General features: G+C 51.0%; 6 protein-coding genes across 6 annotated transcripts; 2 read left to right on the plus strand and 4 right to left on the minus strand.

Annotated features, from left to right (window-relative positions):
• Positions 1–68: 68 nt before the first annotated feature.
• Positions 69–1813, minus strand: N7506_007961 (NYN domain-containing protein; the record flags this gene model as incomplete). Its single annotated transcript, XM_056957254.1, has 2 exons — positions 69–701; positions 752–1813. The coding sequence occupies 2 exons, from the start codon at positions 1811–1813 to the stop codon at positions 69–71; spliced, it is 1695 nt and encodes a 564-aa protein (XP_056811588.1).
• Positions 1814–2695: 882 nt separating this feature from the next.
• Positions 2696–3096, plus strand: N7506_007962 (heat shock 9/12 family protein; the record flags this gene model as incomplete). Its single annotated transcript, XM_056957255.1, has 3 exons — positions 2696–2729; positions 2811–3003; positions 3057–3096. 3 exons carry the CDS (start codon positions 2696–2698, stop codon positions 3094–3096), a joined length of 267 nt encoding a protein of 88 aa, XP_056811589.1.
• Positions 3097–3303: 207 nt separating this feature from the next.
• Positions 3304–4182, minus strand: N7506_007963 (uncharacterized protein; the record flags this gene model as incomplete). The annotated part of the gene is made up of 1 exon (XM_056957256.1): positions 3304–4182. One exon carries the CDS (start codon positions 4180–4182, stop codon positions 3304–3306), a length of 879 nt encoding a protein of 292 aa, XP_056811590.1.
• A 179-nt stretch (positions 4183–4361) lies between these two features.
• On the plus strand, positions 4362–6697 carry cog6 (Golgi transport complex subunit COG6; the record flags this gene model as incomplete). The annotated part of the gene is made up of 2 exons (XM_056957257.1): positions 4362–4652; positions 4715–6697. 2 exons carry the CDS (start codon positions 4362–4364, stop codon positions 6695–6697), a joined length of 2274 nt encoding a protein of 757 aa, XP_056811591.1.
• A 343-nt stretch (positions 6698–7040) lies between these two features.
• N7506_007965 (uncharacterized protein) lies at positions 7041–9603 on the minus strand (the record flags this gene model as incomplete). The annotated part of the gene is made up of 3 exons (XM_056957258.1): positions 7041–7261; positions 7321–9463; positions 9514–9603. 3 exons carry the CDS (start codon positions 9601–9603, stop codon positions 7041–7043), a joined length of 2454 nt encoding a protein of 817 aa, XP_056811592.1.
• Positions 9604–10437: 834 nt separating this feature from the next.
• mrsA (putative mitochondrial carrier protein) lies at positions 10438–11927 on the minus strand (the record flags this gene model as incomplete). The annotated part of the gene is made up of 8 exons (XM_056957259.1): positions 10438–10486; positions 10555–10999; positions 11056–11112; positions 11174–11266; positions 11323–11455; positions 11524–11559; positions 11609–11678; positions 11899–11927. The coding sequence occupies 8 exons, from the start codon at positions 11925–11927 to the stop codon at positions 10438–10440; spliced, it is 912 nt and encodes a 303-aa protein (XP_056811593.1).
• Between the last annotated feature and the right edge of the window lie 592 nt (positions 11928–12519).

The following is a 12519-nucleotide window of genomic DNA, read 5'->3' on the forward strand; positions in this document are numbered from 1 at the left end:
GTCAGATAGCTAAAGTCCTTGGAAGATATTTCACTTCGTACAAATCAACACTCGACAGCAAATATTCTTCACAAACGGTGAGAATCATTCAAAAAGTTCCTCAACATAGGGATCCAGCTCGATAATGTGGAATCGATCCCCCACTGTGCCCGGAACTCCTTCTTTCGGTACGCGTAGCTAGTTCCCTGCGCAAAGCTGACGAGTTCGACGATCCAACCGCGCTGCAGTGCACGCTCGACCATTTTCATGAACCCGCCAGAGAACTCCGCAACTGCCGCATCGCCTGTAGCCAACACTATGGTGGCTGGTTCATCAGTATCCACAAGGCTCTCCAGGATCTTCAGGTGTAGAATTTCGTCCACGCCCTGCTCGACCCAACGCTCTCCGGAGGCGGCGACCGTTTCAGGCCCACCGGATATCCCACAGGAGTCGGAGGCTGGATACTTTCGTATTTTATTGCGACGGGGTGTGATGTGCTTGACTTTTTGCACGCGGTCCAGGATATTGGTCTCGTAACCTAGCGTTTCAGCTTCATCGATGGAGGGCAACCGATCCGAGCCGACCAAGACTCTCTTGGCGGTCTGACGGCCTCGCTCCATGATCAGAGACAGGTTGGCAAATGACATGTGCACACGACGGATTCGGGTTTGTTGAGCAATACTTCGCGAGGCTTTGACTGAATCGTGGAATCCAATCATAATCTGAGGGTCCAGTTAGCCGGTAAAGAGATGGACGTGACAAGAAGACTTACGTTTGACATATCAACAAAGATATGGATAGGCTGCGAGCTAACGTCTTTCTTGGGAGGACTTTGCACAGATTGACCGACTTGAGAGACGATCTTGGCGTATCCTGGATACTCCTTCAAAAGTCTTGTCATCAGGGAGATCCTTCGCTCCGTCGATGATTTGTACAAGGTGGACCGAACACGAATACCGTTTCTGATAGTGTCTGTGTTCAAAGACCAATCTTGATCGTCGAACGAAGATGGCGGAGTATCATAGCGGTCACTTAGAACTTCAGGCGTGCCAACTTGAGCTGGAACAAATGCTAAAGCCCCGGTTCTTTTAGGCAAAGGACGATCGAAAAGAGCGCTCGAGTCTGAGTCCACCCCGGCGCTGCCTTCAGATGAAATCGGTTCATTGCGGGTGCTGGATTTCTTGGTGTTGTCCCGGTTCTTGGATTTGGTCTTCCTCTTGGGAGTATCGCTTGAACTGCCGTCGGTCGCAGAGCTAAATTTGGCAGGAGTTCGTGGGTCGTCAAATTTCACATTGACGTTCTTTCCAGAGCATTGCTCATCTACAGCTCGCTTCAGTATAGACACTGGTCGGACTGGTGTGGATGGGTGACGAGAATGAGTGCTTCTGGCGGCATCCGAACGCTTTACATTCGCAACATTGTGGTCAGTCGAATTGTTGGCAGGAGAAGCAGCGACAGGTCTATCGGTTGATGAGATGCGGTAAACGAAATCATTCAGTGTGTCGAGAGTTGATGCTGGCTCATTCCCTGGCAAGCTGGACTTCGTGGTGACAGAAGCTGGTGTTGGGCTGACAGGAGCGGGGCCATTATTCAAAAGGTCCCAAAGTGAACCGAAATCCCCTAGTTTGGTGTCGCTGACTCGAGCACTCAGAGACTGAGGCTTGTAATCGACATGGTTACCAATAGACTTGGACTGCTGTTCCTGGGCGGGGAAAGCTGTAGGTTCGGTGTGGCGACTGGGTCTCAAGGCACCCCCATAGGTGGGCGACCGCAATAGGTCATGCACCTGGGTGAAATCCCAACTTGAAGACTCAGCTGAGTTCGTAATGACCATTGATGGCTAGGTAGGTAGTATTGCTGTGGCGATGAAAGCAGAGACTTTGAGATGAATCTCTGCTACAATGTGGAGATGATAAGCAAAGATAATCAAGAAAAGTTATTTGTTGTCTGATCATCGAAGGATTGGTTTGATTGGTATTCAGGTAAAGGGAGATAATGATGCAGAAATCTGAATCGATTCAATCCACATCGTGCGTGAGTCAGAGCAAGGATGAGAAGTTGTAGCAAGTCAATCAAACAAGGACGATAGACACCGAGCAGGTGACGGTGGCGGTGTACCATTTCTACTTGGACAGACCGCCTACCCATTACGCCGAATGATACACGTGATCTCAAAGGGACCCAGTCATGTGACCAAGCACAACGCACGTGATATCGCGATGTCCGAAAGTGACTGGTCACGTGCACAAGCGGGAACTGTCGTGGCGTCGTGATTTAACTCTAAACCTTGGCATCGGGTCAGCCACATCTTCATGGCGACGTCATTTCTTGCACAATGTAGCATCCCTCAACAGATCGGATTAGATCGGGTGTCAGATCGAGCCATGGCTGCTTCTCAGGGGCCCCGCCGGTAGAAGTGTCGTTTGTAGCCGAGCGCAGTATCCTCGCTGGTTGGTTACCATGATCTCGGCCCGGGCCCTAGCCTAAGTACCCTCGTATACGCGGCATTTAGATGCTGTTTATTGACAATGCACTGGGTCTATCACGATATTTGCGTAGATAGCTAGCCCAAACAACGTCATTGGCGCTGTGTATAGGGTCAGATACAATGTCTATATAAACCCTTCTCTCTGCTGCACAACTTTCTTTCTTCATCCCATACAGAACAAGCTTACTCTCAAACCACATACCTTTAACAACACTCGATACATTCATCATGTCTGACGTTGGTCGCAAGGATTTCACCACCAGTATGTTGCACCCTTGAACCAATCTGTCAAAACAACAAGACAGAGTCGAAAGATATCATGACTGACACCAACGTTCATCAGAGGCTAAGGAGGAGCTCACACCTGACTCCACCAAGTCCACCCAGGATAAGATTTACGAGGCTGCCACCGACACTACCGATCGTATTGCCCGCGGCTTGCAGACCGACGAGAGCAAGGGTGCTGGCCAGGAGGTCTTCGACAAGGCCCAGCGTGCTAGTGACAACCACGTCCACGATGGTGCCACCGGTTCCATGTAAGTCGAATCGATAATTTCAGTCATCTATCACGCTCTAACCCAAACTTTAGCGGCGACAAGGTCAAGAATGCCCTTGGTCTCGGCAACTAGGATAATCTCCTTCCGAGCTGAGTGGCTATTATGATGGTCACTCCATAATTTGGGCACAGCCCTATGTTCACGACTCATAACGAGCTCATGATACCATTTGATTGTCATAGCCGGAATTCTTTTTAATAATATAACACATTTCAAGTGGCTTCATTGCGTACGTAGACAGACTAGGTAGTGCATGATAGCTGCTCTTAGATAGTAGTCTTAACGTCGTTCGGCCAGACTGCCAAGCATTGAGTCTCGTTGATGTATGAGTTGACCAAGTTCGTTCTCCAACTCTTTGCATTTTGCTCGCGCGGCTGAAACATTTTTGGGAAGGTGCTGAAATGCCCGCGCCCGGTATTGCAGCGACCTGACTGTCTCGCGCATTCGGAGCACATTTTCCTCCTCTTTTACCAGCTCATCAATATTCGGGCCATGTGACTGTACTCTTTCTAAAGAGGCGATGCGATCCTGGTACTCTGCGACCTTGATGGCAAGCGTTTTTGTGCCCCGCGTCCACTCCGAAGTCAATTTTTGTGTATTTGCCGGGGTTTCATATGCCACATCGGATTTTAGTTCGTCGAGCTCCACCTGTAGTCGAGCTAGCTCTTGTTGGAGGTATCGATGCAATGTGTCAACTTTCGCAACTTGTTCTTGAGCTTCGAACTCCTCCACGGTAAGCTCCACAATTGACTGTCCCAGGTCTCCGGGATTCGGATTCAATGTATTGCCAAGAGCTGCCGCAGAGTCAGCAAGATCATCTAGATCACGCCTGCCTCTATCGTCAAGACTCATCTCGACTTCTTCAAGGATTTGGGCTTTTTGTTGCTCTTGGGGGTCTTTGCGCTCAAAATCTTCTCGTGCTTTGTAAGCTTGAACTGCTTCTTCACGAGCCCGCTGTTGCAGAGATACCTCTTCGTCTGCGGCATCATTGGCTGCTGCCAACGTCAGAAGCACACGGAGGGTATCATCGTTACGCTCGAACTGAGGGACTGGTTTCGGCGCATATTGTCGATTGAGCCAGGTGTTGACGTATGCCCAGTCTTTGGTTTGAATGGCAGCTTGCCGAGCTTTAGCAGGTGAAATGAGTGGGCTGTCCATAGAGTCGGTTTCTTTTGAAATTTTATAGTCAAAAGTTGGCCAACAAGAGGAGGGAGTAGCTACCAAACGGGGTAATCTGTTGATAAGAGATAGACCGAAGGCGGTGAATGCGCCAAGTGTGGTTTTGTCCCCTACTTCCCCCACGCCGAACTCCGCTGGTAGCCCGTACGTATACAACAATGACGAGCTATTTCCCGCCAAGTGGCAGCGCCAGCAATGGCACGGGCACTCCGGCTGCATCCTCACCATCGACACCGCCAACGCAGCGGTCCACCGCTCTCACCAATCGACTGACAACCGTTCTCTCGGCCTCTTATGCGGATTCGGACATTCGGGATTCCCTTGAAACTTTGAGCTTGCGGGGAATCCACAATTCCGAAAAGACACGAAGGCAGCTTCGCCTTGATGTGGAGAAGGAGGTTGTGGACTGCAATGCGGAGATTGTCAAGGACTTTGGTAAAGTGGCAGATGTGAGACTACCATTGCTCTTGAGATTCAATTACAAAGTACTAATGCCACTCGACAATTGCAGCAATTGAAGCGTATCGGAACGGTTATCACAACACTGAATCAGACATGCGACGACATGCGCAAGCGAATCAACATGGCGAAGCAAGATACCACACCTGTGCTCGAAGAGGCCAGCGCTCTGATGGCGCAGAAGAAAGAGACCGAAACGAAGCAACAACTTCTAGAAGCCTTTTCTAAGCATTTCCTCATTCCTGAGGAGGATATTTTGGTTTTGACATCAGCCGAGGAGTCAGTAGATGAACGGTTCTTCGACGTCCTGGCTCGTGTCAAACAAGTACACCACGATTGCGAAGTCCTGCTTGGTGGTGAGAACCAGCGATTGGGTCTGGAGGTCATGGATTTGAGTGCCCGGAACCTCAATTCAGCATACCAGAAGCTTTATCGATGGATCCAGAAAGAATTCAGGTCTCTGAATCTTGAAGACCCTCGGATCAGCAGCTCAATCCGCCGTGCCCTTCGGGTTCTGGCAGAACGCCCGAGTCTCTTCCAAAGCTGCTTGGAGTTCTTTGCAGAGGCGCGTGACTACGTTTTGTCTGATGCTTTCCACTATGCATTGACTGATGCCATCTCTGGAGCTGGTGGTCCTGGAGCTGGAGGCGATAGCACTGTCAAACCGATTGAATTCTCCGCACACGACCCGCTTCGATACATTGGTGATATGCTCGCGTGGGTGCATTCTACAACTGTGTCCGAGCGGGAAGCACTTGAGTCACTATTTGTTGATGATGGAGATGAACTCGCCAGAGGATTCCAGGCAGGCATGAGCAGCGAGCCCTGGTCTCGCATTGACGAGGATCAAGAGGTTACGTTCGATGGTCAAAAGGCACTGAGTGATTTAGTTAACCGTGATCTTACTGGAGTGTCTCGCGCACTACGGCAGAGAATCGAGCTTGTCATTCAGAGCCATGAAGACCCTATCACTTGCTACAAAGTTGTCAACCTGCTGTCTTTCTACCGCACCACGTTCTCCAAACTGGTGGGCAAACAATCCAATCTGGTGGACTTATGTCAGAATTTGGAGAAGTTCACTTTTGGCCACTTCGAGTCATTGATGCGTGACCAAATTAGCACATTAGCTGGAGACAACATCGCGTTGTCCCCGCCAGACGATCTATCGCCTCCACAATTCCTGCTAGATGCCCTGGAAGATTTATCCTTGCTTATGAAGAGCCATGATGCTTCTGTTGGACCGGAAGAGTCATCTCTGGACTCGAGCAACGAGAACGCCTTTACACCCGTGCTTCGGGTCGCTTTCGATCCATTCTTGACATTGGCTCGTGCCTCGTCAGATGAACTCAAAACAACCACAGCGCAGTGTATCTACCGCACCAACATTCTCTTCGCAGCCCGTGAAGCTATATCACCCTTCCCATTCGCTTGCTCGACACATGTTCCCCCGCTGTCCGCAGCATTGGCAACTTTGCGCAATGATCTTCTCGACACCCAGCGTGACTTCCTTCTCGAGTCTTCAGGCCTCCAAGACCTTCTAGAGGCCCTGGAACCTTTCTCCAAGACCGAGAAAGACTCCGATTCCACCGCGAATAAAACTCAGAAGACAGAAAACCAGAAGCCTCACCTTGCAGATCTGACCACTCTACCTGCCTTCCAACCAGAGTCTTTGATGACCTCCAGTCAGCAGCTCGACGATTTCCTTCCGTCTGCATTAATGGATGCAACTGATAATCTCAAGCGGGTACAGAGTGTTTCACTTGTGCAGAGCGTAACAGAGGATGCTGTTGAGGCGTTCTGCCGGGACTTTGAATTTATTGAAGGCATGATCATTGCCGCGGACGAAGCCAGAGGTGCTGTTAATGTTGCCGTTGGCAGTGGCGGTAGTGTCAGTGGCCAGAGTGGACGATCAGACGGTAATGCTGAGGCACACAAGAAAAACAGCGACGAAGCCGAAGAGGATGACGATGAAGCATGGAGTCTGAGATCGTTGTTCCCTCGGACAACTGGAGAAATCCGCGTGTTGTTAAGTTGATCAGGGACTTGTGTAAGCTATAAAGTTATATATCCATGTCTATCTATCCATCGTTTATTATCCCGAGGTCTTAAGTAGCATCCACCTGGGCAACACCTGGGCATCTGGGTACGGTGATTCCGCTCGATAGCTTTAGAAGGTACCTAGGCAGGACCAAGTAAGAGACTTTGACAAGAGGCATTCAGAATACGGTGCAAATTGGAAAAGCATACTGCTATTGCATTGTTATGGCTTTGTTTAACAAGGGCAACCAAAAGTAATAAACAGAACACGGAGCCGAGAGGTATCAAAGAGCGAATTGACGACATAAGACAAGGAAAGAAGACCAAGATCAAGTCTCAGTCTATCCACCTCGCTCGCCAAATTCTCTCGCCCAGTCCTCGTATTTCTTCAATCCGTCAGGAGATACACTAGGCCGGATGGAATACAAACTCGCTTCGAAATCCGGGAATATGATAGCACGGATCTGATCCATGGGAGTGTGGAGGAGGGCCTCGCCCAGGTTACGCAAAGGGCCCATGGCGGCATCCTTGGCGAGAGCTGTGATATCTGAGCCGGAAAAGCCTATATAGTCAATTAGCAAAACGGTCAAGAGAGGGGGTTTTCAAGACATCAGTAAATACCTTCTGTGACATGAACCAAAACTTGGATATCAGCGTCGCTGAGCTCATGATGCTGGTGGCCTATAAGCTTGCGTATTTGCTGCTCGCGAACATGATGTTCTGGCAAGGGAATGTATTGCCGACGGACGAAGCGACGTCGGGCCGCCTCGTCGATATCCCATGGCATGTTAGTAGCAGCCAAGACCAGCACGCGGCTGGCATCGCCTTCCTTTTTCTCGCGGCTTGTTTGCTCTCGGCCCGCGGCTGCACGCTGGAGATCAGACCATTGAACCAGGAACTCCGTCTTCGAGCGACGGGAAGCCTCATGTTCTGAACCCGACGAGCGCGCGGAAAGTAGAGAGTCGATTTCGTCGACGAAAATGATGGATGGGGCGAGAGCTTTGGCGAGACCGAATAGGGCACGCACGAGTTTCTCACTTTCACCATGCCATTTGGAGGTTAGACTTGATGCTGAGACGGAGAAGAAGGTTGATTTGGATTCCGTGGCTACCGCCCGTGCGAGCATGGTTTTACCAGTGCCCGGAGGACCGAATAATAACATTCCGCGGGCTGGTTCACGGAGACCGGAGAACAGGTCGGGGCGAAGGAATGGGTAAACCACTGCTTCTTTCAGTGCCTTTTTGGCTCCTTCTAGCCCGGCAATGTCATCCCAATGTACTTCATCGCCGCGTACTACAATGTCATTTAGAATTTGCTTTGCAGACAGAGGGTCCACGCCCTTGGGCAACTTCTCCAAGATTTTGTTGATATCTTCGTCGTTTTCTTCGTCCTCGTCTTCATTCTCGCTTGCGGATGATTGCGGATCTGAGGACTCTTGATCGCTGGATGGCGGAGTCTCTCGCCGTTTAAGTGGCGGAGGCTTGCGTCTTGTTACACTGTCCCCATTTCTTTGTGAAATAGCCAGTCGGTTGACTCCACGGTGAAGATCATCACCACTACCAGATGAAGGAGAAGCACGGGAAGCTTCACCAACCCTAGGAATTTTGGGTGCAGATTTTGTTCGCGGTCGCTCGACCGAAGAATTTGCTTCTCGGTCGGGCCGAGGTGCCACCGTCCGCAGGGTCTGCTCAGATCGAGTAGTCTGCATTGGATGACTTGAAGGCGGCTGGGCAGATCGCAAAGCAACAGGCTTTGGTTTGACAGATGGCTTGGGAGGGGTTGTATAATGAGCCGGGTTTGGCATGGACATTGGAGACGGGTGCGGTAATTGAGGGCTGTGAGGTGGAGGTTGAGGCGGACGCGGTGAAGACTGTGTAGGCAGCTTGGGTGAAGTCCTCTTCGGGGAGGCACGAAGAGGCTCTCGCCAATGGGCCGTGGGGATTCGATCACCCGTCAAATCACGAGAAGTGCGAACTTTCGTCGGCCGCGGCTCATCCCCAGAACTGACTCTCGGCTCTGGATCGCGTCGATGGCTAGATTCAACGGTGGCGCTTGCGCGCGAAGATGCGAGAGCGGCTTCGCTTGGAGCCTTCCCTCCAGATGCAGAGCGATAGATACTGCCCCAGGCGAGGCCCGCTGCCTTGGAGGCAGCAGGCCGGGACTCTTTCTTCTTTGACGGAACCTTGACTTTCTTGCCATTCTTCTTGCCATCACTGCTGCGGAGAGTCGTCAGCATCGGCTTCCGACGTTCGGGACTGGAGCCACGCGATTTCGTCTTCTCGGAGGAATTCGAGTTCACCCGCAGCGCAGGCGTGCCGGCCGCGGACAAATGCGAAGGGCCTGCATCGTCATACAAAGATTGCGACTCGTAGCTTTGTTTCGTAGGCAGCGAAGGTCGACCGGGGATAGCGGCGGGTTTGGAAAGGTCGGTGTAGCCGACGGCAGGAATGGTTCCATCTCCGATCCAGCCGGGAAGGTTGGACGACGAGGGTGGCGGTGCGCTGGTAACAGATTTGCCCTTTACAAGAGTAGCGCTCTCTTTGCCTCCGCCATTAGCCTCTGCGGATTCCTTCCTGCTGGCTCGGAGGGCGCCCAGTAGATCTACCCGTTCTCGGCATTGAACTTCTAGCGCCCGAATGGAGTCCTGCAGGGCCTTCTCGGTTTCGGATTTCGGTGTATAAGTCGATGGGACACGGCGGGCATTGTGATGGTAGATGGTCTCGAGTGCGGATCGCCAGGACCGCAATGCTTCTTCTTCGTTGTTCTGATGTAATGAGTTCATGAACTGGTGTTCGGGGGCTAGTGCGCACATACCTGGCCCTCAAAGTATACTGCAGTAGAGCACGCGAGATAGCATTCGTCGTAGGTCTTCTGCAAGGAAGACGCAGGCCGTGGGCGCATCATTGGGAATCAACAGGCCCTGCCTGCATCCATTACACGAGGTCTGTTGGTGGAGTTGGTAGAATGCGATGATCTCCCGCGGAGTGAGGGGATGATTTTTCGCGTGACGTCGTCGGTTCGGTAGTTACTGCATGCGGTCTGAGACCACTTTAAAGACTATATGAACTGCACTATAGAACTACAAGACTTTAAGACTATACAATATTACTTTACAGAGTACTTGATATCCTCTACAATTTCCTTTCCTTACATCCTTGATGTATTCGGGAAATTGCTGCTCGGATATCATCTCTAAGATTTCTCATGTCTATGGGTACATGCAAAGATACTAAAAAAACATAAAAAGTTATGTCGATGCCAAAGGAGAACCCAGTTCTCCAAAAAAGAATTCCAACAAAAAGGGAAGACTTCCTATTCCAACGCCGACACATTGGAGAAGCATCGATCCAAATCAAACAGAAGAGAAAAGTACCAGATTCGAGCTCCGAGTAGGCTCAGCACAGCCGTGACATTCCCGATTTCCCAGAAAACTATACATTGCCAGTAACGCTTTTCATAAAAAGCCCCTCAACATGCAAGATTGAAACCCAAGGCATTTTTGACCCGAGATGCGCCTCAGTGAGGTTTGCTAGGCGCCGCCCAGTCATCCGCACCCCGGAACAGATTGAAAAAGAAAACAAGAACAGACCCGTGTCGCCTCGAAAGATCAGTGAAAAAGATTATGTGGTCCCCACGCAAACGTGGTATATTGAACAAGTGAAACAAGGAGGACCCATCGGGGGTAGAGACGGGGCAAATGGCGAACGGTCAAGGATGGAGAGGGGGACGGTGTTTCTTTTAATCGTACTGTTCCTTGAAGTAGGCCTTGGCCATTTCATAGGAGGTCCTGAAAGATGTTAGTCATGGCCCAATGAACCTCGAGGGGATGCGTCTCAGGAACCGGGGAATACATACCAGCAAATCGCAGTGCTAGGCATGGTGGAAATGATGCGAGGCCGCATGCCACGCAGGAAGCCGGCCCAGCCAAATTGGCGCTTGATGATGCTAGCGGCGTCTAACAAGCCCTTGGCGGATCGAACCTCCTGGTTTTGCGCAAGGCCTCGGGTTTGGAGAAGGGTCTTGACAACGTCGAGAGGAGTGGTGATACCAGCGGCGAAAGCACCAGCCAAACCACCTGCAATGCAATGGGTGAAGGGGTCATAATTTTGCTTGGGGTTCATCGACTTAGAGATCGTTTCGTAGGCAACGAACTGGGTGGCCGTGAAGGGCACGGTCATGCAAAGTGTGGTAGGGTAGGAGACGTAGAAGGCCTGGAGACCTTCGGTGCGGTAGAGGGTCTTGGCGCATTGCGCCAGGGTCTTGTGGACGGAGCCGTGAACCTGCATACGCTGCTTCATGACTGAAGAGCTGGTTAGCAGGGTCGACACCAGTGTGTTGCTTTGCGTGGGTCCTTACCATCGAATGGGTTCATCAGCGCATCGCTGGCGATCGTAGCGGCGGCACCACTCGCAGCTGTCGAAATCCTGTCAGTCGCGCTCAAAAAAACAATCCAAGGTCGGTGCCCAGAACTTACCGGCAGCGAAAGGGTGGTGTCCGTCGTCGACATTACCACCTGCCATTTCCTTCACAACCTCGTATGTGCCGAAATACACGGCGTGTGCCGGACCTGTCAGGGATCAGTACCAGCCCATAAACACCGCAAAATTACCCATGAATACGCACCGGCGCCAACAACCACACTGGAGACACCCTTCCATAGTGTCCGCCAGCCCTCAACCCGGTAGATTGTAGAGACCGCGTTGGTCAATCCCGTGTAGAGACCGCCAGATGAAGGGTTCAGAATTTGCATGCGAGTCTAGATAATAGCACACCGTCAGATCTTGATTATTTTCCGTTTATTTCTGTCACAGCGTTCAAACATACCTTGAGCAAGTCCACGGGGTACATAACCGAGTGTTCCTGAGTATCTGATCAGCCACGTTCTTCGTCAATCACCAAGTCGACATACCGCGATTCCGGCGAAAGCACCCGCTAACATGTTGCGGCCAAGGCCATAGTTGGAAGGGAGAGCTTCGTAGCTAGAGCGGAGGTAATCGCATTAGCTTCGGTCCATGTGATCAGCGGAGAGCGACAGCAAGGCGAGCAGGCGGAACGCCCAGCAGGGACGGTCGTCGCAGTATCCGGAACTTGATTGTGCATCTAGTTCACGAATGCGTTCTGTCCCTGCGCTCAACCCGACCATACCGACGCCAATCCGGTTATCTGAGAAAAAAAAAATTCCACCGGGGAGCTACATACTCGAACTCGGGGTTCTCGTCGGAGGCCATGGAGCTTTCGCTAGGCCAAGACCTAGCAGCGGCAATTGGGTTGAAAAGTGAAGGACGAAGAGGGTGGTCGTGGAGGAATGGAAAGTTGGAGGGAGATGAGGTAAACGGGGTTGGGTTGCAGGTTCTCCGTGGAGATCCCGAGCAAAACACGAACAGGCGAAAAATAGGAATGTGAGTAAAGCAGCCTGTCCAGATGGGGGTTTTTTTGTGACGCAGAATAAAATTGAAGATTAAATGAAGTTTCTCCGAATTAAAAAATAAAAAATAAAGATCAATCCCCCAACAGGAAAATACGCTAAGAGGAAATTATTCAGGCCGACGTTCGCTACTATCCACGTCTCTCTGTCTTTGATACTACCGGACTTCGGACTTTCGGTCATACCTACATTGGTCATTCTACATATTCTTTTTTTTTTTTTTTTGGTTCCTCTATGAGTTGGGCAAGCAGAGCAGAACCTTGGAAACAACTGCCTTTTGAAAGAATCCGATGACGGAGAGACCAGGTACCTTTCTGGTATCTCTTGGCTGCATTTACCAGGGTGTAGGTACCTAGCCGGTACGTAAAAAATTATCAATCAGATAAGAAATTAGC

This window comes from Penicillium brevicompactum (assembly GCF_028827555.1).
Source record: "Penicillium brevicompactum strain IBT 35665 chromosome Unknown utg000005l_segment0_segment0, whole genome shotgun sequence".
Taxonomy (NCBI): domain Eukaryota; kingdom Fungi; phylum Ascomycota; class Eurotiomycetes; order Eurotiales; family Aspergillaceae; genus Penicillium; species Penicillium brevicompactum.